Source organism: Vanacampus margaritifer, chromosome 7 (genome assembly GCF_051991255.1).
Source record: "Vanacampus margaritifer isolate UIUO_Vmar chromosome 7, RoL_Vmar_1.0, whole genome shotgun sequence".
NCBI classification, from domain to species: Eukaryota; Metazoa; Chordata; class Actinopteri; order Syngnathiformes; family Syngnathidae; genus Vanacampus; species Vanacampus margaritifer.
In genome coordinates, this window is record NC_135438.1 from 2623968 (window position 1) to 2647473 (window position 23506).

Consider the following 23506-nt stretch of genomic DNA (forward strand, 5'->3'; position numbering starts at 1 on the left):
AGTAACATTAATCGCGAGTTAAAAATTATGAGTGACGTTATGGGAACTTGAAATGAACTCGAATATTTTGACACCCCTAATAAATATCTAATAAAAAAATATATATATATATGAATACATATCAATAAATGTAAACTTACTACTACTGTAGTACGATTGTGTTCGAACTGGGCTGCTTGCTGCTGCAGTGGCGCTGCCTTCTCGTTCTATAATTAGAAGCAGTGACGTCACAGTGGGCGCGTCAGTTGCAGCATCCTCTCAGCACATGGACCGGAGCCCGCCGCACCAGAGCTGACGGAGGAGGGAGTCTCACCTCATCATGGCGAGCCTCCCTTTCCTCCTCCTCCTCGTACCCGGGCCGGTGCTCGCCCTGCTCGGCTTCCGTCCGGAGGAGACCGGCCCGGATCTGTCCGTGCACGACGGGGTCCTGAAAGCCACCGAGGGGACGCGCTTCACTCTGCGGGTGTACTTCTCCAGCCCCCCGCGGCACCGGCTCAACCGGACGCGGGCCACCAGCGCGGCCCCGTGGATCGCCTTCATCGAGGAGCCCGGAACCGAGGCGCCCCCGCGGCCGGACCCGCGCCCCTGGCACCGTCTCCGGAACACGTGCGCGGACAAGGGCGCGCGCACGTCCGACATCGAAGTGCTGGGCTCGTTCAAGTCGGCCTCCAGCCGCAACTCGGTCCTCGTCGAGCTGCTGGCCAAGGAGCTGCGGCGCGGGGAGACCATCAAGTTCTACTCGGTGTGTAGTCGCAGTGCGCTAGAGGTGTTAACTACAGCACTAGTATCTTATGATGTGACTAGTAAAATAACTGGTCTTCGTCCTCACTAGTATATAGTCAGACAATTTAACACTTTACACAATTTAACGGGGTCACATCGTCTTACTAGTAAACTTTTCCCCTGCTACTCGTACTACTCTTGGTTAAGTGTGCTGCACTAGTAACACTACTCGGCACAACTGGTGACGCGCACTAGTAGTAGCCTGCTTGTCAAAAATGTCCAATAAATATTCAAAATGGCTTTCCATAAAGCTATTTGGGGATTCAATGTCCAGGTCCATATACTAGTATGCTCTGTCCTCACTAGTACTAATAGTAACAGTGCTAGTATTAGTAGTCTAGTACTAGTAGTAACCACGCAATAAAAAAAAAAACATATTAAAAAATAAATAAATCCAGTAGGGCTGCTGGCCAAGGACAACTTTGGCCTGGTGGGAGGACAACTGTGAGACAAAATTGTGCACTAGGCACATACCCACAACTATAGCACTAGTAAGATGATGCACGCCATGCCCCTCCCCCACCCCCATCCCCCACTACTAGTGCCATTTTTGGCCTACTGTATACACCAAAAACACTCTTTAAACAACTGTGCTGCACTAGGAACACTGTTAGCCAGCCCCAACTAGTAGCCACTAGCCTCCAGCTTGTCAAGGATATCAAATAAATGCTAAACAATTTTAAAGCAGGATTTATTCACTATCCTTGATGACAATGCAACGCACTAGTAGAACAATTAAAGAACACTAGTTGCATGGCTGCACTCTACGGTGTTTTACCACTACTACCTTGACATTTCTACACATTAGAAGGACAATTTTGGCACTAACAACATGTTACTAGTGAGTACTAAGCATTTTGGTGCTACGAGTTTAGGCAAGGAGGCTACTAGTGCGTTATGCATGTTGACTAGATGGGGCTAGTAAGCGTTACTAGAGCAGTGCAGTAGTGTACTAGTAAGGTTTAATTGTCGGAATGTTCTATACCATTTTTTTTTTTAGACTGATACTAGTGCACGTATTCACACTTTCCCACAGGTGTGCGCCTTCGACGGGTCCAAGTGGGAGCACTACCGCACGAGGGACTTCTGGGTGGCAGTCGCGGAGCGCTCGGGGGAGGCGCCCGAGCTGTGGATCCAAGTTCTGGTGTCGGTGCTTCTGCTGGCTTTGTCGGCGCTCTTCAGCGGCCTCAACTTGAGTCTGCTAGCGCTGGACCCGGTGGAGCTGCAAGTTCTGCAGAACAGCGGCACCGACCGGGAGCAACGCTACGCGCGCAAGATCGAGTCGGTGCGCCGCCACGGTAAGCGCGCGAAAGGCAGTTTAGCATTTTTTGCCATTTTTCAAGGATGTACTAGCGAAATGCCCAGATACTAGTGAGATCTTTAACCTCACAAGCAAGACAATTCAGTGCAATAGGGTGAACTAGTAAAACGACTGCGTTTGGCTAATTATTTTTGTACTACTACTATTGCCACTTTTGGCCTACTGTAATGAAAAGGAACTACTTTGCTGTAGTAGTAACACTGGAGGGCATACAGCACGTCCTGCACTAGTAGCTACTTATAAAGTATATAAAATTAATTTGTTTGACGCCAGGGATAGGGTTTCATATTTGGGTTTGATGCCCCAAATAGAGTTTCAAATAAGTGTTTGAAGCCCTAGGTAGGGTTTCAAATTTTGGTTGAGGCCAGGGTTAGGATTTCAAATTAGGGTTTCGAAGTAGGATTAGGACTTCAAATGAAGGTTTTGAAGTCATTGCATTATGGTTCTAAATTAAGATTTAAAAGCAGTGAAGCCTTTGGTAGTGTTCCAAATGGTGGTTGAGGCCAGGGGTGGGGTTTCAAATTAGTGTTATCAAGCATTGGGTAAGGTTTCAAATTAGGGCTTGTTGTTGCCTTCGTTTGGGTGTCAAATCAGAGTTTCAAGCCTCGGGTAGGGTTTCAAATTGGGGTTTCAAAATAGGGTTAGGACTTCAAATTAAGGTTTGAAGCCAGCATTATGGTTTCAAGTAGGTCCTGCGCTAGTAGCCTCCTTATAATGTATATCAAATAAATTTGTTTGACGCCAGGGATAGGGTTTCGAAGTAGGATTAGGACTTCAAATGAAGGTTTTGAAGTCATTGCATTATGGTTCTAAATTAAGATTTAAAACCAGTGTTAGGGTTTCAAATTAGGGTTTGAACTCAAAGCCTTTGGTAGTGTTCCAAATGGTGGTTGAGGCCAGGGGTGGGGTTTCAAATTAGTGTTATCAAGCATTGGGTAAGGTTTCAAATCAGGGTTTGAAACCATAGGGTTTCAAATTAGGGTTTGTTGTTGCCTTTGTTTGGGTGTCAAATCAGAGTTTCAAGCCTCGGGTAGGGTTTCAAAATAGGGTTAGGACTTCAAATTAAGGTTTGAAGCCAGCATTATGGTTTTAAGTTAAGATTGGAAACCAGTGTTAGGGTTTCAAATGTGGGTTTGAAGCCTTTGGTAGTGTTCCGAATTATGGTTGAGGCCAGGGGTGGGGTTTCAAATGAATGTTGATCAAGCAATGATGGTTTGAAGCCAGCATTAAAGTTTGAAACCAGGGTTAGGGTTTAAAATGACAGTTTGAAGCCAGGGTTAAAGTGTCAAATCAGGGTTTGAAAACTTGGGTAGGGTTTCAAATTAGGGCTTGTTGCCTTGGTTAGGGCGTCAAATTAGGGTTTCAAGCATTTGGTAGGGTTTCAAATGAGTTTCCAGCCTTAGGCAGATTTCTGGCCTTGGGTAGGGTTTCAAATTAGGATTTAAATAGGGTTGCCAGGGATTAGGTTTCGAGCTTTGGGTAAGGTTTCAAATTCGTGTTAGTATTTTAAGTTAGGGTTTGAAGCCATGTTGAGGGTTAGGCTCATTCTACGACTTCTACTAATGTGCAGATGTCAACTAGCTTTTTCGTTTTTCTCCCCAGTTAAAGTTGTCCAGGCGGCGTGAAGAAATGTGACACAGTTGTGGGGGGGGGGGGGGGGGGACGTGGTTCTACTAGCGCCACCTAGCTGTTGCACTAGCGCACGTCGAGAGGCCTCTAACTAGCAAACGCTCCCCCCCCCCCCCCCCAGGCAACTACGTGCTGTGCACGCTGCTGCTGGGCACGGCGCTGATCAACGCCTCGCTGGCGGTGTGGACGTGCCGCATCCTGGGCATGACGTGGCTGTCCACCGCCACGTGCGCGCTGGGCATCTTCCTGGTGGGCGAGATCCTGCCGCACTCGGCGGCGTCGCGCCACGGCCTGGCCATGGCGGCGCGCAGCATCTGGCTGACGCGCCTGCTCATGGTGCTCTCCTTCCCCGTGTCGTACCCGCTCAGCAAGCTGCTGGATCTCATCCTGCACCAGGAGATCTCAAACTTCTACACCAGGGAGAAGCTGCTGGAGATGCTGCGCGTCACCGACCCCTACCACGACCTGCTCAAGGTGAGAACCCCGCGTGGATGCCGCTCGCAATCAGGGCTTGGAGTCGAGGTCAGGGCGTTGCAAATTACGGTTGGCTTGACGTCAAGCCTAATTAGAAACACGACCCGAGGCTTCAAACCCTAATTTGAAACCATAACAAGGGTTTAGCACTTGCTTCAAAACCTCATTTCAATCCCTAATTTCAATCCCAAACACTGTCTTGAAAACCTGATTTGAAACCCTGACCTTTGTTTTAAATCCTGAATTGAATCCTTAACCCAGGCTTGAAAACCTTCATTTGAAACACTAACCAATGCTTTAAACCCTAATTTCAAGCACTAACCGTTGCTTCAAACCCAAGTTTGAAAGCTTTACCCTGGCTCAAAAACCTGATTTGAAACCGTAACCCTGTCTTGAAACTCTAATTTGAAACCTTGAACAAGGCTTCAAACCCTAATTTGAAACCATAACAAGGGTTTAGCACTTGCTTCAAAACCTCATTTCAATCCCTAATTTCAATCCCAAACACTGTCTTGAAAACCTGATTTGAAACCCTGACCTTTGTTTTAAATCCTGAATTGAATCCTTAGCCCAGGCTTGAAAACACTAACCAATGCTTTAAACCCTAATTTCAAGCACTAACCGTTGCTTCAAACCCAAGTTTGAAAGCTTTACCCTGGCTCAAAAACCTGATTTGAAACCGTAACCCTGTCTTGAAACTCTAATTTGAAACCTTAAACAAGGCTTTTAAACCCCAATTTGACACCATGACCAAATGTCAATTAAATCCTTGGCCTAATTTGAAACCATCTTGACGCCATCATTTGAAACCCTAATCCTTTTTTAAAAACCTTAATTTACATAATCCGATTTTTCAAAGCTGGCACAACTGCCACTTGTTGTCGAGTGAGTTGTCACAACGTAAAAATCGGCCAATTGACTGCTCATATCGGAACTTTTTTTTTTTTTATCTGCAAAAACTTGCTTGAGCAAAAAACAACAACAATAAAACTTGTAAAGCGCGATATAGCAAGGGTGCCATCAATGAATTAAAAAAAAAAAAAAAAGCCAAATTTGTCCTCCCCCGTTGCTGTCTGGGCGAAGGAGGAGCTGAACATCATCCAGGGGGCGCTAGAGCTGCGCAGCAAGACGGTGGAAGACGTGCTGACCCCGCTGGGCGACTGCTTCATGCTGGCGGCCGACGCCCTGCTGGACTTCAACACCATGACGGAGGTCCTGCAGAGCGGCTACACGCGCATCCCCGTCTACCGCGACGCGCGCGCCAACATCGTGGACGTGCTCTTCGTCAAGGACTTGGCCTTCGTCGACCCGGACGACTGCACGCCGCTGCAGACCGTCACGCGCTTCTACCGCCGGCCGCTGCACTGCGTCTTCAGCGACACCACGCTGGACGCCATGTTGGAGGACTTCAAGAAAGGTACGGCGCTCGGCCGCAGGGGGGAAAGGGTGCGGGGGCGCGGAGGGCTGCCATCGCGATCGGTAATCAGGCCTTCAAGTTAGGTTAGGGTTTCAAGACAATGGTAGGGTTTGGAATCCAGGGTTTGAGGACTGAGCTTTCAAATTAGGGTTTCAAGATAGGGTTGGGTTCTCCAATTAGGGTTTAAACCAGGATTAAGTCTTTTGGGTTTCAAACCATGGTCATGGTTTCAAATTAAGGATTAAAGCCATATTGGAGTTTCAAACTAACAGTCCGGTCTCAAATTTGGGTTTGAGTACCAGGATAGATAAGGTTTTAAATTAGTTTCAAGCCTTGGTTAGGGTTTGGTTCAAGAGTTACATCTTCAAATTGGGGTTTTAAAACAGGGTTATGGTTTCAAATTAGGCTTTCAAAGCCAGTGTTGGGGTTTGAAGCAACTGGCAGGGTTTCAAATTGGGGTTTGAAGCCTTAGTGAGTGTTTGAGGTTTTAAAATTAAAGTTTCAAGCTTTGGTTAGGTTTTAACTTCTGGGTTAGGTCTTCAAATTGGGGTTTCAAGATAGGGTTTAGGGTTTTGAAATTAGGCTTTCAAAGCCAGCGTTGGGGTTTCAAATTGGGGTTTGAAGCAACTGGCAGAGTTTCAAATTAGGGATTGAAGCCTTGGCGAGTGTTTAAGGTTTTAAAATTAGGGTTTCAAGCCTTGGTTGGGGTTTCAATTTTGGGTTAGGGCTTCAAATTTGGGTTTCAAGATAGGGTTAGGGTTTCATATCAGACGGTCGGGGATTCAAATTTTTGAACTATGTTTGAAGCCAGGTTTAGAGTTTCAAATTAAGGTTGAAAACCACCAGCTGGGTTTTAAACTAGGGTTTGAAGCTACGGTTAGGTTTTCAAGAAAGGGATATGGTGTTAAAGTGGAGGTTCAAGGCAGGGTTAGGATTTCAAATTGGGGTTTCAAACCATGGTTAGGGTTTCAAACACAAATTTGAAAGCAGGATTAGGGTTTCAAACTAAGGTTTGAAGCCAGAGAAACAATCGGGTGTACCTAATTAAGTGTCCTAAGCTGTGTCATCGTGAAGCAGTAAAAAGAAGACGGCAACATTTTGCAGGGCGCTGCAGTCGAGAGGGAGTCGTAAAAATGGGGGGGGGGGTGAGGGGGCGCGGTGCCGGCCGACCAATCAGAGGCCTTGCTGCTGCTCCCGCCTTTCTTCTGTGTCAGCATTATTTTATTTATTTTTTATGTTTACGATGAGGGCACCTTGAGCAGGGAGGAGACGAGCCGGCCAGCAGCCAGGAGAGCGCACGGTTGTCACGGCAACAGCTATTAGCAACCGCCCTTGTTTTAGTATTAGCCGTCGCTAGCATGGCAAGCACAACAGGAAGTCCATTTAACAATACAGCATTTTGAGTGTCTGCTACCATCTGTGAACTGTTAGCATGTTGCGGTTGCTTTCATACAGCTCATGCTAACAAGTTTATTTTAATTCTGCTCTATCCAATTTAGAAATTGAAACAGGCTAACTTACATAATCCCACCTACACACCAAATTTCTTAGCCAATGACCCGGCAGCTAGGCTGGACTACATTTCAAAGTGAAATAACCATTTAGGCAATCAATCATGTCAAAGTCATAAGGTAAGCAGAGCTGCACTGTTAGCACATATTTGCATTAGCATCTGATAATAAGGTTAAGAATAACACGCTGCTAAGTTGTCAACATCGGGGAGCCGTCGAGATGCAGCCGTCACTTTTCCGCGTTTTACTTTTAGCTGGATGCTAACACTAAAGCCTTGTTATTGAGCATTTAGCTCATTATTATTAGCATGAAAGCTTTTTTCCCGCCCTTGCTTTGCACTGACCCACTTAGATGAATGCAAGTGTGCGCGCGTGTGAATGAGAAAGTTGAACGGAATCCAGAGTCGCACTGAAAGGATTCACTGTTGCTGCGTGTGCGCGTGCGTGTGTGAGCGCTCAATGGAATGAGACAAACGCACACACCGCAACCTCAACTCAACCATTGACAAAGTCCTCTTTACACTTTTTGGGGTTCTCTGTCAAAAGGTGGCAAACACACGCACGCACACTCAAACGCGCACACGCTTCATTGAGTTTCTTCGGTTTTACTCTTGAGATCCTTTTAACTCTTTGACTGCCAGACGTTTTCAAAAACGGGTTGTCCCCCGTGCCAGCCGATTTTAAGCATTTTGACTGATCTTTCAAGGTCCATAGAAAATTATGTGTTTGGACTATGGAAACACACATACTACCAAATGAAAGATTGGACTCTTATCTTTCATCAGAAAAAAAAAGTTTGTTTCTACCTTATTCCGTTTTTCAGTAATCAACAATAGAAAATGGTTAGTTTCACCTCTGTTTTGAAAAAAAACGTATTTTAACGTCTTTGGCACTCCTCCATAGGATTTTACTAAACGTTATTTAACGTTTTTGGCAGTCAAAGAGTTAATTGACAAAAAGGGGAAAATTTGTTTTGCATGATTGCGTTTACCATCCAAACACATCAGATGACGACAGTCACACAGAAAGGAGAAGGAAAGTTGGAAAGCTAAGGTAGGAAAAAAAGAAGGAAAGAGAAAGAACAAAGGAAACAGAAAAATGATAGAAAGATAAAAAGAAAAAAGAAGGAAAGAAAGGGAGGAAAGGAAGACAGAAAGAGGAAAGATACAAAGAACAAAAGAGGAAAGAAAGGAAGGAAGAAAGAAAGAAAGAAAGAAAGAAAGAAAGAAAGAAAGAAAGAAAGAAAGAAAGAAAGAAAGACAATAGTGGAAGGACAAAATAAAGAAAAATAAGTTGTGAAAGAAAGAAAAAGAAAAAAAGAAAAAGATGAAGGAAGGAAGGAAGGAAGGGAAAAAGAAAGAAAAAAGAAAGAAAAAATAAAGAAAATACAGGAAGCAAAATGGAGGCCGTTTTTTCTCATCACAAAAAGGCATGCGTGCTTTGCCTTTAGTTGCCAAACAAAATGGACGACGTCATCCAAAAATGGACACGTTGCGTTTCTTTGAAAAAATGGTGAGCCAAATGCTTTGCTCTTTGCTGTCAAACCCATTTTTATCGGCGTGTGCTTTTTTTGGCAGGTAAATCTCACCTGGCCATCGTTCAGCGCGTGAACAACGAGGGCGAGGGCGACCCGTTCTACGAGGTGATGGGCATCGTCACGCTGGAGGACGTCATCGAGGAGATCATCAAGTCCGAAATCCTGGACGAGACCGACCTCTACAGTACGACCGTGACGTCATCAGCACAGCAAAATGTTTTTTGTTTTTATTAATACGACACATTTTAGGCCATCTATTTTTTTTTACATCCATTCCACATTTGATTTTATTTTTTTAAGCTAATCCTTCCTAGTGTCAATGACCTAAACAATTCCAACTTCTTCTCATTCCCTACTACGTCGCCGTTTGATTGTTGCTAGTACACCTACCGTTAGCATGTTAGCATTTGCACTACAATTGAGGATTTTCAAACTAATTTCCAATTGTCACACTCGACATGCCGCGCCAACAGCCGACAACCGCAGCAAGCGTCGCGTGTCTCACCACGAGAGGAAGCAGCAGGACTTCTCCATCTTCAAAATGGCCGACCACGAGATGAAAGTCAAAATTTCCCCACAGCTCCTACTGGCAACGCACCGCTTTCTGTCCACAGGTATTGGCCAATCACAGAGCAGCTAACAAACCAGTTTACGTGTGCTCCTTGAAGGCATCTGAAGGCTAAGCCAAGCTAGGCTAAACCGCATGCAGCTTGCATTAGCGTCCTTCTTCGACCAGTGTCTAACATAAATGCTAAGCTAAGCTAAGCTAAGTATTTCGTGTCCATCAGAGGTGGATCCTTTCAAGCCACTTCACATCTCGGAGAAGATCCTGCTGAGGCTCATCAAGCATCCCAGCGTCGTCCAGGACCTCAAGTTTGACGACAGAAACAAGCGCGCACCCAAGCACTTCCTGTTCCAGAGAAACAAGCCGGCAGACTACTTCATCCTGGTGTTGCAGGTATAACACGTCAGTCATAACTTTTATTGTGAAATCCAGCAGCGCAAGTTTTACCGTAATTTTTCCACATCTAATGCTTTTATTATGAAATCTCGTCTTATGTTTACTGGTTCTGCATTGTTGAAGCTTTTATTTTGGAATCCAGTAGTTCCTGGTTTTGGTTCTTGAGGTCTTCAATGCCTGGTTTTATTCTGAAATCCAGAGGCTGCAGTTTCTGTCGTCTGGTCTTCTTGATACATTTATTGTGAAAGCTTTTCTCACACACCTCTTGGTTGAGTTTTTCTGGTCTTTAATACTTTTATTCTCAAATCATGTCACGTGTTTCCTGTTTGTGGTTGTCTGGTTGCATTCATTTTTGAATTTTTCCACTGGTTGTGGTCCTTCTGGGCTTTTATGCTTTTATACTGAAATCATGTCACATGTTTCCTGTTTCTGGTTGCTTTTATTTTGAATTTTCCCACTCTGTTTGTGGTTCTTCTGGCCTTAAAGCTTATATTTTGAAATACTGTAGCTCCTAATTTAGGTTTAGGTTGATGGTTTTCTTCTTAAATACTGGCTCACATTGTTTGCATATATTCCGAAATCTTGTCTCGCATGATCGCTATCTCTGCTTTAATTGTGAAAGACCGTTTCATTTTGTTTCCTGGCCTTCCAAGGGTCGAGTGGAGGTGGAGTTTGGCAAGGAGTGTCTCAAATTTGAAAATGGAGCCTTCTCCTATTTTGGGGTTCCTGCCATCATGCCAGCAGGTGAACACACAAAAGCAGATCATTTTTTTCCAGAGCTGTATACATGAAGTAGTCTTAACAGAAGTTGGGATTTGCTATTTTTGTTTTTCAGACCCGAGGTCGCCGTGTCGCTCCGAGTCAGAGAGTTGGTCCCCGAGCCAGCTCAACGGGGGGACCAACATCTACGTCCCCGACTACTCTGTGCGACAGCTCACGCCCCTGCAGATCCTCAAGGTGACCCACCGCGCTCACTTGACGGGCCCCCGTTCTCCCGATTACCCACAATCCTCCTGGCCGCAGATCACCAGGAGCCACTACCACAACGCGGTCGGCGCCTCCAGGATGGACACCTCGCCGCAGACGCCCGACGCCCACATGGCCGAGCCTTCGCCGCCGGAGAACGGGGAACCCGCCGCCCCTGCCGCGGGGGCCACGCTGATGCCGCCACCCTGGGAGCTGGGGCGACACCCTCCCGCCAGGATTGGAGGACAACAGCCGCAGAAGTCGGGCGTCCCCCACAGCACCACCGTGCTCAACCGCAGGAACCGCATCGTCAGTAAGTTGGAACGAAAGGCACACAGGAAGTTAATCACGTCTCACGTTTTTTTGTTTTTTATTCACATATTTTGCTATTCTTCATTCAAAAATTTTATTTTCTTTCACATTTCTTTTATTTTGTAAACATTTTTGTTATTGTATAAAGTTATTTTTAGTTTTTTCCATTACATCCAATTTATTTTTAGTTACTTTGGTGTGCGTGTTTTTTTAAACATATTTCATTCGTTTGTTTTTTTTAAAGAATATGTTTTTGTTTCGTACTTCTGTTGTGTGGTTTATTGGGTTACCCTCTGGTGGTCTGGTAATAAAATCCTGATAATATACAATAATAAATAATTGTAAATATAACTTTGATATCCAATTTTGTGGATGATCTTGCCTCTAGAGCTCAAGTTAATTTGACAACACAGCTAAATGCTAGCTTTTAGCTATGCAAGCTTCTAGCTCATTCAGTTGCTAGTTAGCGCTATGGCTTTAGCTTAGCCCATCTAGCTACTTTACAGGCACTTACCTTGGTACAAACAGAAATGTTTGTTTATCTTGGAGACATTTAGCTGGGAGTGAGGCCGTCCAGACCGTTTAATCCACTGAAGACATCGCTCCAGCTGTGTGTTTGGCTTTGCTAATGGAAAGATAGGACTCCACCTGAATAACTCTTGGGGTACCTGGTGTCCGATTTACATAAGCCTTTGATTGTTGGAGGTTCAAAAAGTTTGTTGGAAGGTTTTCATTGGCAGTTAACAAAAGTTTTCTGGATCCGTGTTACAATAGAAGTCAATGGAAGAGCAAGGCGGACCATGACCATTTGGGGGCGTGGTTTGCGAAATGGTTTAGTCCTTTCTGAACATTTTTGGAAAATGAGAACAATTAGGCTGAGAATCTACGAGGACGGGGGGGGGGTGGACAGCACATTGTTTTTTCTTTTAATATTGTGACAATAAATAAAGAATTTAAAAAACGTGGGCAATTGTGCTATAAGCTTAATGCTATGTAAAATAAGTTCATGTTGATGCATTATGATCTCTCCATTTTACGTGTCTTTGTCACCATCTTGTGGCATATATACGCAATTACAAGCCGCCAGTTATTTGCGGATTCATGCTATTCCAAAATGCTTGTTGTAAATAATATAAATATTGTCAAGTACACACTATTGCATTAAAACTCTTGCAGGGAGTAAGTCTGAGAGCCAGAAGAGTCCAAGCGATTCCATCTTCCTCCGTATGGATGAGATCCCGTACGTCCGAGATGCCGGTAACTATGGAAACGTTCACATCGTGACCAATCTCCTTAATTTGTAAAACAGAAAATCTGCGGCGACCAACTGTACACTCACTCATACCGTCTGTGTGTGTGTGTGTGTGTGTGTGTGTGTGTGTGTGTGTGTGTGTGTGTGTGTGTGTGTGTGTGTGTGTGTGTGTGTGTGTGTGTGTGTGTGTGTGTGTGTGTGTGTCAGACGAGGCCAGTGTTCCCACGGTAACGGACACGTCTCCTTTCATCAGCAGCTTGTCAGTCAACGCCTCTGAAGACACGCTGGGAAACAAACTCCTGCTTAAAATCAGTCAGTCCGCACACACACATTGACACACACACACTCTATTCATCAACCTTTTCAATGTCTTTCTCTAGTTTTGATTCACATGCATTCCCCGACCACCTCAAACAAGCACACGCATGCATATAAATACACACACGTGCATAAAAAAAAAAAAAGCATATAGACAAAAAAAAAACCTCAGGATGATTGTTTTTGTCGCTTTTTTTGTCCTCAGGTCACAAGAAAAGACAAAAGTCAAGAGACGACGATAAAACAGATGAGCCCGAAGACAATACGATTAAAAAACACGATAAAACAGAACAAGAGGACAATTCTGAGCAGACGCTAGTTAAAAAAAGCTAGCTTAGCAACCGAGACGACCTCATGACCTTAACGACGATGTTTACGAGAAAAAAAACACAGTCCTTTGGTTTTATCCAACGACCTCCACCAGGGAGCGCTGCTGCTGCAACAACAACAACAACAACAACACAGGATGAGGGCATACATGGAATTAATGTAAATAAACAAATATTTTGGGCAGGCCACGTTTTCTTGCGATGACGCAATACCAAAGATGTGACCACACCGCAGGAAGTCAACTTTGACTCTGAAAGGACTCTTGCTCGTGAATGCTGCTTGCATATATTACTTAATTTTGATACTTAAAGCATTTAATGCTCAAAGGATATGTGAATGGACAAATATGAAATAAATGAAATCTTTTTCAATTAATCGCTCTTGATTTAACCCTTGAGAAACTTTTCATTATTCATTTGAATAGTTTAAATGATTTATAAATAATTCATTTTAATATTTTGAATTTCCTTTTTTTAATTTTATTATTATTATTATTTTACTGAATGTATTTGTTTGCACACGCATACATTACATTGATCTCTTCAGGTTCACCCAATCTTATACAAATTATTTTACGTTTTATGTATGTATGTTTTTATGTATGCAAGCTGAATACCACTCATCTTTTACATCTCCCAGTTTCATCTGAACAAAAGGAACTTTTGAATTATTGATATTGCATACGTCTCACATTACCAAGGCAGAAGCTCTGACAAGACAAATGATGTACAGAAGCCTCCCTTTCCCGCTCATGATGACATCATCATCATCATCCCCAACTCAAAAACAATACAAAGACAAAGTGCCTCGAAACTGCAACGGGCGTGGTCCTAGAAAGAAGAGTACATCGTTTTCAAACGGCTAATGTTTGAGAAACAGCGGCATAAAATAGTGAATATTTGGGTCAAAACTAGTAATAAAAGATAATCATGTCAACGTATGATGTGAAAATGTAGAAACAAGTATTTTTACGTTGCTCACCTTCAATGGACTCTGACATCATGGGAAAAACAGAAGCACATAAATATGATCAATAAGTAGTCGCCCAAAAAACAAAAAACGTGTATATTTAAATATAAATAAAATATAAAAACATGCATACAAAATATATAAATTAAAATTCATGATAATATAATATTGAAAATATTAAAATGTGAGGTAAAATTAAAAGCCAATTGTCTATAAAATAAACAATTAAATACATAGTGATTAAAAATAAGCCTATTTGGTAATGATGAATAACAATTTTACATAATTATTCAAAAAAACATGCATATAGCAAAAGCTAAATGTGTATCAATTCAAATAAAAACCTAAATATTTATAACTCTATAACTAAAAATAGAGTGTACTAATTAAAAATAAATAAATGCTGTAATTTCCAAATATATAACATAGAAGAAGTGACTTTTGGCTTACACCTCTCAGGGATTGCCACTGAGTCAAGGAAATATCAATATAAAAGAAAATTAATAAAAAATCAGTATATAAGGTTTTTTTTAACGGTTTTTGAGAACACACAAACTAAAAAATACATGTAATACATAAATACACTATAATAACTGTACACATAAATAAATAAAAAACAAATGCCATTTGTAAGTAATTTATTTGTTTCTCCATTTAACACGCAAACAACAATATTTTATAGTTGATATTTTATGGTGAAAGAACAAACATTTCAAGCGCCCTTCAAGCGTTTAGCGTGTACTGTACCTTTAAGAAGGCTCCGCCTGACAGCAGTAGTAATGACCCGTTTCGTTGAGGGCAAATACAGCAAGAGATCGTTCTTTAATTGATCATTTTAGTGTACTTTTAAGTGTATGTGAAGCAGGAGTTGAAAAGGGCACACACACACACACACCTGACCCGTAAAATGACCCGTGATGACTTTGCGTCCACAGATGACAGCAGCAGGCGGCTAACGTAGCTTAGCATAGCGTGGCTTAGCGCAGTTTGTATGCATACAACAGAATAATGGCTTGATTTCAGTAGGTACATTTGTGAGTAAACTTGTAAATGAGTGTGTGTTTGTGTTATGCTCCAAGATGCTACACCACGGCGCTTAAACTCAGCTAATAAGAAAACAGTAAATCAGCAAGGAAGTAAGTTGAAATGACACGACTCAACTGTCTTTATTCATGTCAACGTACTCACTGCGAAATAATCATCTGCAAGTCATTTATTTTTAAAACATACTAAGCGTCTTCCATCACTTTTAAGTGTGATGTTGTAACATGAGTTTGAAATGATTGATATTCAAGTGGTTTGGGATCATAGTTTCAAGGGCTGGGTTTCAAAATATTGAATCATCCATGTTGATTCGATTTTCCTCTTCAAGCCCAATATTGATTCATAAAATCATTGATCGATTATTTAAATATCAGATTTTTTCATAAATTCTTAAGGAAATTGATTTTTTTTTGTATCTTACGGTTTTCTTGAAATTCACAGTTCACATGAATTTAAAAGTATTTTCTTACATTTATGAAAGACTTGACTTATAGCACTTTAAGACAATTAACTTATACTTGCTGATGTCAACGTTTGTGTAAGACTAAATTTAATTTGCAATTGAATATTTGTGGACTTTTTTTATTATGTCCTTGATATTTAAGAGGAATTGATGTTCCATAATTAATCGATATCGGACTGAAGTGAATGGAAAAATTGAAATTGAATCAAACTGAACTCTTGTGAATCGAAATCCAATCGATTGAGGAAATTAGAATCGATACCCAGCTCAAGTATCGACAGTTTGAACAACTATGATAATTGTGCTCCCTCTAGTGGTACGTGGAAGAATCACTGCCTGAGAGTTCAACACATCTTCATTTACCATGTTTGTTTTAAAACATCTATTTAGGTTCAATTTCTATTTCTATTCTATTCTATTTTTTTTACATACATTTTGAGTGTTAATGTTCAACCTGCGCATTATGCTACATTGACGTACATTATTTATGAAATCATTTTTTTTTAGGGATAAAAGCAAATTTTCAATTAGCATGATCTTGCTTTTCGCAACAGGCTATTCCTTTTTATACTTTCTGTTTCCTATATTTCTCTATGCGTCGTAAAGTGCGTTGTTTCAATAAAGGTTGGGAACCAGTGACTTGGCGGGAGGAGCGAGGATGCACAACTTTTTACTGGCCTGACTGTGACGTCAAAGGCGTGACGAGGGCGAGCAGGACAGGACAAAACCAGGAGAGAGACTTGAAGGGGACGCTGGCTCCTTCTCACTGGACCTGCGTGACGGCGTCGTGGATGGACTGCGCCACGTAGTCCAGGTTCTTGGAGGTGAGGCCGCACATGTTGATGCGGCCGCTCGCCATCAGGTACACGTGCTTCTCTTTGATCATGAACGCCACCTGTTTGGCTGCCCGAAACAATTCACAGATGAACGATTAGATCGAGAGAGAGAGAGAGCGTCACTTTGCGAGAGTGGCGTCGTGGTGCGGGACAGTGTTCATTTCGTTAACAAAAAATAAAATAAACAATTTTTTATTAACTCTTTGACTGCCAAAAACATTAAATAACGTTTAGTAAAATCCTATGGAGGAGTGCCAAAGACGTTAAAAGACGTTTGTTTCAAAACAGAGGTGAAACTAACCATTTTCTATTGTGGATTACTGAAAAACGGAATAAGGTAGAAACAAACTTTTTTTTTCTGATGAAAGATGAGAGTCCAATCTTTTTTTGGTAGTATGTGTGTTTCCATAGTCCAAACACATAATTTTCTATGGACCTTGAAAGATCAGTCAAAATGCTTAAAATCGGCTGGCACCCACGGCATCCCTTTTCTGAAAACGTCTGGCAGTCAAAGAGTTAACTAGACTAGACTAACAACCTCATTGATAAACAATAACTTACTCAAGACGAGACGAAAATGTCCAAAAACTGGACTAAAATCTATGGACATTTTAGTACATGAAGAAAAACGCGATGAAAATTCTACGATTTTGTGAAATCCTATCCGCTAATCTGCCACAGTGACACGGTCATGTGACACACGGTGACACGCCCCCGTTCAAATCTGCAGCTAATGCAACAGCTGCAGGCTAACGTTCAAATCATGTTAATCCAACCGCTAACTAATGCTAGCCAACTTACTAGCTCATAGCATGTAGCCATAGTAGCCACTTGTTGATATACTGTCATTGTGTGTCAAGTTGTTTTTCATCAAAAAGATAAGATAATTTGTTTATGTGAAATGTTTTTAGATCTGAAACGTTCAACATTATCTGCTGACAAAAAATATATATATATAGGGATAAAATGATTGTCCTGACTAAAACTAGACTAAAAAGTTTTTGTTGACTAAAACTAGATGAATAAAATTATGTTTTCTTGGACTAAAATAAAGACAAAAATGCTAGCTTTATAGCAGACTAAAAGTTGACTAAATAAAAACAGGTGATTGACTATAGTTGGGTTTCCATCCACCCATTTTTATTTTTATTTTCAACAAAAACTTAAATGGAAATGCTAGAAATTTGAAAAAGGGCCCAAAAGTTTAGAGGGGGTTTATTTTAAAGTGTATCAAAAAAAATGGAAAATGTGAATTTTAGAATTTTGAAACATGTTTTGTAGTCTCAAAGCAATGTCGGATGATAAAGTAAAGGTCTGACGACGAAACAGAAATCTTTTTGGAATTAAACAGGCAAATATTAATGCAATTTTAGATGGAAAACAGCAAATAATTACAAAAGCAAACGTAGTCGGTAGCCTCCTGGTCGTCTTCTAATTTAAATTACTGGCGGATGGCACATATCTATGGTGTATAGCGCCACCTACAGCGGCAGAGTCCCCTCTCAATATTCGCAAAAGAAGAACAGATGGAAACGGGCAGAAGCCGCAAGTCCGTTTTGCGCATTTTCAGTCAATTCGCTTAAAAAATTCAAAACAATTGGATGGAAGCCTGACTTATGATAAAAACTAACAAGCGTGATTGAAACTGGACTAAAACCAAGACTACATTTAAAAATGGTGAATAAAATTCATCAATACTAGCGCCGCCAGGACATCATTGGCAAGATCTGAAAAAGTTCCCATGGCACAATTTTTTTTAAATACTCTGTAAGGTGCTTTTATCAAATTTGCAAGAAAATGTGAGTTGGAAATGCCCAAAAAATAAACAAATTACTATAAAAATAATAATAATTGTGTGTGTACATACGGTTGAGACCGGTGAAGCTGAACATTCCGATCTGCTGGGTGATGTGGTCCCAGGTTCCCGGGGTTCCGAGGTCCTGCAGCTTGGACTTCAGCTGGTCCCGCATGAGGAGCACACGGTCGGCCATCGTCTTCACGTTAGTTTGCCTGCAGGCAAGCGCATTCATCGGGACAAAATACAGCTCAGCCGTGTAAGAGCTTAAGGCTGGGTATTGATTCCAATTTCCTCAATCGATTCAATTCACAAGAGTTCAGTTCAAATTCGATTTTTTTCCGATTCAATTCGATCCACCTCACTTCAATCCGATATTAATTATTTAACACCCCTTCTGACCCATAGATGATTGCAGTGGACATGACGTATTTGCGTGTCTAAACCAATAAAACGCATCATTTGGATGATGTCAACACTTCCGGTTCATGATTGGATCCGAGCTAACCAATCACAATCGCAAGTTGATTTGCATGATTGTTCATGTTAAAAATGTTACATGTAAGCTTGGTAAGTTTACAACACGTTACAGCAATACTATCAACATCAGTAAAAAATAAAATAAATAAAAAAATTGCACAGCAGAAAAAAATGCAGGTCAATTCTTAAATCTAAAAACTCCACAAACATTAAATTCCAAATTATTTAGTTGGTTAAATGATTTACTTTATTAATCAAAGTAAGACGTGTTCTAATCACTTAAATGATTGACATCCGCAAGGATGAAATTAAAATATTCAATTCAATAATTGTAAATATAAATTGAAAAAAAATTTCTGAATTGTCTTAAACTTGCATTAAGTCAGGTATTATACATTAAAATACATTTAAATTCATGTGAACAGTAAATTTCAAGAAGACAGTAAGATACCCCCAAAAAATTAGCCTTCAAAATTCTATTTTCTTATGAATTTAAGGGAAAAATAAATATTAAAATAATTGATTCATGGTTTTATGAATCGAAATCAGGCTGGATTCGAATTTTTAAACCCAGCCCGAATATGAACAACTTGTCATGTGGCAAAATGAAGTCGTTCGTTCTTTGGCTTGGAAAACGTTGAGGATCATAAAGCATGAGTGATTTCAAAGTGTTGACAGCAATGGATCAACCGGCGGCAAGAATTCAATAAATCAATAAACGTACCATTCTGCAAAGAGCTTCGGGCAGTTGAGGGTCTTGCTGACGATGCGAGCCCCCTGCGAGGGCGGGTTGGACCAGGTGGTCCTCACGATCTTCTCCATCTGAGATAGGAGGCGGCCCAGGTTGTCGCCGTCTCGCGCCACCACCGTCAGGTTGCCCACCCTCTCGTCTACGGAGAGGTCAGGGAGTACGTTACTGCGCCGAGTTGACTTGTGCGGAACGGAGACCGGAAATTTGCTTCTTTCATGAGTTTTCACTCACGATAATAACTTTGGCGCGTACTCACTGTAGAGGCCGAAATTCTTGGAGAAGGACTGCGCCAAAAAGAGTTCGAAACCCTGAGACACAAAGAAGCGAATGGCCCACGCGTCTTTCTCCAGAGAACCCGAGGCGAAGCCTTGGTAGGCGGAGTCAAAGAACACAAACAGGTTCCTCCTCTGGAGACCAAAAGAAGACGAAGAAGAAGGTCTTGAAAGACTGAAACAGTCATGTGACTTTTTAATTCCAATCAAACACCACGAACGAGACCTTCATGATTTCTGCAATCTGCTTCCATTCCTCTTGATTGGGATCCGTGCCGGTCGGGTTGTGAGCGCAAGCGTGAAGCACGAAAATGGAACCTCCTGGAGCTTTCTGGTAAAACACAAAACAGAATCAACACGACAGCAAAAACAAGATGGAAACTTTCTCTAATTATTGTCATGTACGATACAATTCTGCTGCACTAATTGGGTAATTTGTCTGCTTTGAAGTGCTGCTTCCACTGAGGAAAATACCATCACATTTATGGGCAATTGCTTCACGGTGATCTATGCTAAAATTTATTTCCCGTTCTGGAGGGAGTCTCAGAGTCGCTAGAGGTCCGAAAAGTCCCTTTTTAAAGTCCATTTTAAAAACAAGGTCACCTCAAGGTCATCCAGCAGGCCGCTGAGGTCCAGCCCTCTGTTGGCGGCGTCCCAGTAGCGGTACGGACGGATGTCCTTGAAGCCAGCGTCGGCAAACACAGCGTTGTGGTTCTCTTGAGATTAAAAACAAAACAAAAAGAAAACACGACATATATTAAAAGTAATATGTTACACATTACAGTGCATGCGTGTCAGCGTCTACGCACCCCAGGTGGGTGCAGACACGTAAACGGGCGTGGCTGTGTTGTTGACACCGTTGTACCAACGCCTCAAGAACTCGGCCCCGATCCTCAGAGCACCCGTGCCACCCAGAGCCTGGACTCCCCCCACCTGAGACGGAAACAGAAGCACACATGGCAGCTACATACATAACAACTATTATTCTAACAATGCTATCATCAGCTAGCATGCTACCAAATAGCGTGCTAATAACCAATGTGAACCGATAATGTTCATTTGGTAACAACTTCGGGTACAGAATGTGCTAAACCCTCCTAAGATGGTTGAACGCTAACGTGCTAGTGTTAATATGCCAACAAAGCAAACTGCAGAAAAAGTGAAACGGCAGATTGACAAACATTTTACACCATACCCTGTAGTCAAGTACACAATTACTAATGAGAGTGAAAAATGCTAACATGCTAAAAGTTGCCAAGCTAACATAGCGAGATAACAACCTTACCTAAGTATAAAAAAAAAGTGTCAGAGTAGACATAAGGATTTCACATTTTGCCCTGTGGGTGTGCACAATTGCAAATGAGAACTGTTAAAATGCTAACATGCTAACAGTAGGTGTGCTATGCACAGCAAAATAGTAACCCGGGTTGAAAAAGTACAAAGGCAGTTGACAAGTAATACTTCTTGCCTTGAAGCCTGGCAGTCATTTGAATAATAACTGGGAAAAAATGCTAATCATTGTTGACAGTCGCGTATTTATAAAAGGCTAACTAGCAGCTGCTATGTTAGCATATGCAAAGATGGCAACCAGAGCAGAGAAAGCACTAGGATGTTATTTTACTTTTTTCTTTTTTAAACAAGTGTATTTTATCTAACATTAAGGAGACGTGTTTTTGCAGTGAATACACTTTAGTCAGGTATGATTTATTTCTGATGAGATGCTAACATGCTAAGAGTTAGCCACAAGACTCACCCTGCCCTCCTTGATGGCGGGGCTGTCTTCCCCCAGGGCCACCTTGGAGGCGGCCGAGCGGAATTCTGGCAGCCCGAGGATGGGCAGGTACTCGTGGTTGAGGGTGGCGTCGTCCACGATCAGACGCTCCACCTTCTTCACCACCGGCAGGACCCACGGCTGAGAGTCGTCTGTGCGGTAGGCTGAGGGAGACCACAACAAAACACTTCCTGTCATGTGACCGACCGGCAACCTGGAATGCATCGCGTTTGATGTTGGGGGTCCCGCTACTAGGGTTGTCAAGGTGTAGAAAATGTCCTAGTAAATTGCCATGAAAATTTCAAATGAGGCATTTTTTTAATGATTAGAAACCATGCAAAAATATCAAACCTTCAATGTTGTCAATTCCTGTTCATTAAATCGTCCAACCTTGAAAATTGTTGTAACTTTGCAACCAACGGTCTTACAGTCATCGACGACACGGTTCCAAAATGCAATGGCAGGAAGTCCTTGTTTGCAGCGAACTCGACTGAGAGTGCGCGCGCGTGCTTGACCCCCGAGGAACGTGTGGCGTGTAGACATGTGTTGTGTTGTATCGCGTTTCAGCGCAGTGTATTCTGAAAAGATCACCGCGGACAAATGCAATAAAAAAATAAAAAAAACAGCTGCTTCCTGAAAGGGCACGCCATTGAAGGCGGTATTTATTTATTTATTTATGTCATGCACCCTTTACAAAGCTGACCACAGAAATTGACTATGGTAAGAAGTGTGTGTCTGACTAGTGTGAGTATAAGGAGCGGTTTTGGCAAGAAAAGGCGGCTGAACAAGCCTGTTCATGTACTTCCGTCATGCTTGCTGACTGGGAAATCTTCAACTTTCCCACGGGCTTTGAACACACTCGTGTTGGCTGTAAGCGAAAAGTTGAAACTTGTCACCCGGCAACAGTCAAAATAAGAATAATTATTGGTTAAAATCTAGATTTAACATTATTTTCCTCTTTTTAGCATGTATTCGGGCTGAATAATGAAACGATTGCGATTTGCTAAGCGTTAATTGTTTTTAAATTTTCATTGAAATCATTCCTTATTGCTGCTAAACAAAAATTACATCTCTGAATCGACTTTTAGATATTTTGAAGAACGTGTGAGAGATTACATTTTATGAATATATTGTTAAAGTCGCTTTAGTGTTTATGTTTTCATGTTTATATTTTACAATGTGGTGGTATTTCTTTTTTTGAACCTGACTAATTTGAATTGATTTTGTTCCAATGAGGAAAATTAACTCATGTAATTCATATAAAAGTAATTTGAGTTAAGAGATTGGTCACAGAAATTTTTGCCTCACTTGCATGTGGATCAGGGTTATAAAGTTTGGGATTTTTCATTAGTTCGTTTTTATTAGTTTTTTTACTTTTTGACTTTAAAAAAATCTATTCGTTTTTATTAGTTTTTAGAGCGAGTTTTTGATCGATATGATTTGTTTTCATGGTTTTTGTTTTTTTAAATATTATATGTCTCGTTTTATTGGATTTCGCGAACTTATTATAATTTTAGTTTTAGTTATATCATTAGTTTTAGTTAACTAGAATAACCTTGGTGTGATTGGAAAATGATGCGTTTGTGGTCCTGCTTCCATCGCAGGATAAACCAAACACTTGATGCTCGGTGGGCAACGTTTCATCATAGATGTAGCAAAATGAATTTACAAATTGCTTATTTTAATATATATACCCACTTCGACTGCGTCGCATGAGTATCAAATTGTGATTATAGCAATTATTTTAGCAGATGTCGTACTTCTGCGGTTTTGCCACGTGACACATGAACGTAGCTCCATGACTGGCTCACTGAATGGGACCGGCTAGCTTTTTAGCATTTAGCTCCGCTTACCTCCGACGCCGAGATTCACTTTCTGTGGGTGACTGTCGTCGCGAAAATCGGCAGACAGCTTGAAGACAGCCACCGGAGGCGCCTGCGGAACGTCGCCGAACAAGGACATGACTGCGGAGAGGAGACAGTAGGACGGCCGCGGGGCTTCCGGAGGCAGGCAGAGAGTAAGCGGGGGATAGAGTTCACCTTCACGGGTACACTAGGACACACAGAAGCGTCGTCGCACCAGCCAATGAGACGGCTTCTTAGATGTGACGTTTTTTTCCCCAAAACCAATGGGATGGAGATCAACCAGGAAGTGTTCCATTGATTTTCTTGTTTTTCAATTTCAAAGTAGGCCTTTTGGATTAAAATGCGGATCTTCGATCGACAATAGATGGCACAAAATGACATATTCACTTTCAAATGCAAGCGATGTTGAATTAAATTCGTTTTTTTGTAATTACACGATAACACAACCA

General features: G+C 41.8%; 2 protein-coding genes across 2 annotated transcripts; one reads left to right on the forward strand and one right to left on the reverse strand.

The window, feature by feature from the left end:
- The first annotated feature begins 86 nt into the window (after positions 1-86).
- Positions 87-13186, forward strand: LOC144054651 (metal transporter CNNM1-like). Its single transcript, XM_077569830.1, has 13 exons — positions 87-742; positions 1820-2081; positions 3855-4207; positions 5291-5624; positions 8713-8856; positions 9146-9286; positions 9461-9630; positions 10287-10377; positions 10469-10590; positions 10657-10912; positions 12088-12168; positions 12371-12475; positions 12687-13186. Exons 1-13 carry the CDS (start codon positions 320-322, stop codon positions 12812-12814), a joined length of 2610 nt encoding a protein of 869 aa, XP_077425956.1. The 5' UTR covers positions 87-319; the 3' UTR covers positions 12815-13186.
- A 1215-nt stretch (positions 13187-14401) lies between these two features.
- Positions 14402-23262, reverse strand: LOC144054655 (aspartate aminotransferase, cytoplasmic-like). Its single transcript, XM_077569839.1, has 9 exons — positions 23046-23262; positions 21175-21356; positions 20231-20354; positions 20025-20137; positions 19648-19752; positions 19406-19556; positions 19123-19288; positions 17991-18133; positions 14402-16190 (listed from the first exon to the last, which is right to left on the reverse strand). Exons 1-9 carry the CDS (start codon positions 23152-23154, stop codon positions 16051-16053), a joined length of 1233 nt encoding a protein of 410 aa, XP_077425965.1. The 5' UTR covers positions 23155-23262; the 3' UTR covers positions 14402-16050.
- Positions 23263-23506: the final 244 nt, after the last annotated feature.

Coding starts and splice junctions, on each gene's coding strand:
- LOC144054651 (XM_077569830.1), top strand. CDS start 320: ATGGCGAGCCTCCCTTTCCTCCTCCTCCTCGTACCCGGGCCGGTGCTC. Junction 4,208..5,290: donor CCTACCACGACCTGCTCAAG/GTGAGAACCCCG, acceptor GTCTGGGCGAAG/GAGGAGCTGAACATCATCCA. Junction 8,857..9,145: donor GGACGAGACCGACCTCTACA/GTACGACCGTGA, acceptor CCGCGCCAACAG/CCGACAACCGCAGCAAGCGT.
- LOC144054655 (XM_077569839.1), bottom strand. CDS start 23,154: ATGTCCTTGTTCGGCGACGTTCCGCAGGCGCCTCCGGTGGCTGTCTTC. Junction 20,355..21,174: donor CCGCCATCAAGGAGGGCAGG/GTGAGTCTTGTG, acceptor TTTCCGTCTCAG/GTGGGGGGAGTCCAGGCTCT. Junction 19,753..20,024: donor GCCTGCTGGATGACCTTGAG/GTGACCTTGTTT, acceptor GTGTTTTACCAG/AAAGCTCCAGGAGGTTCCAT.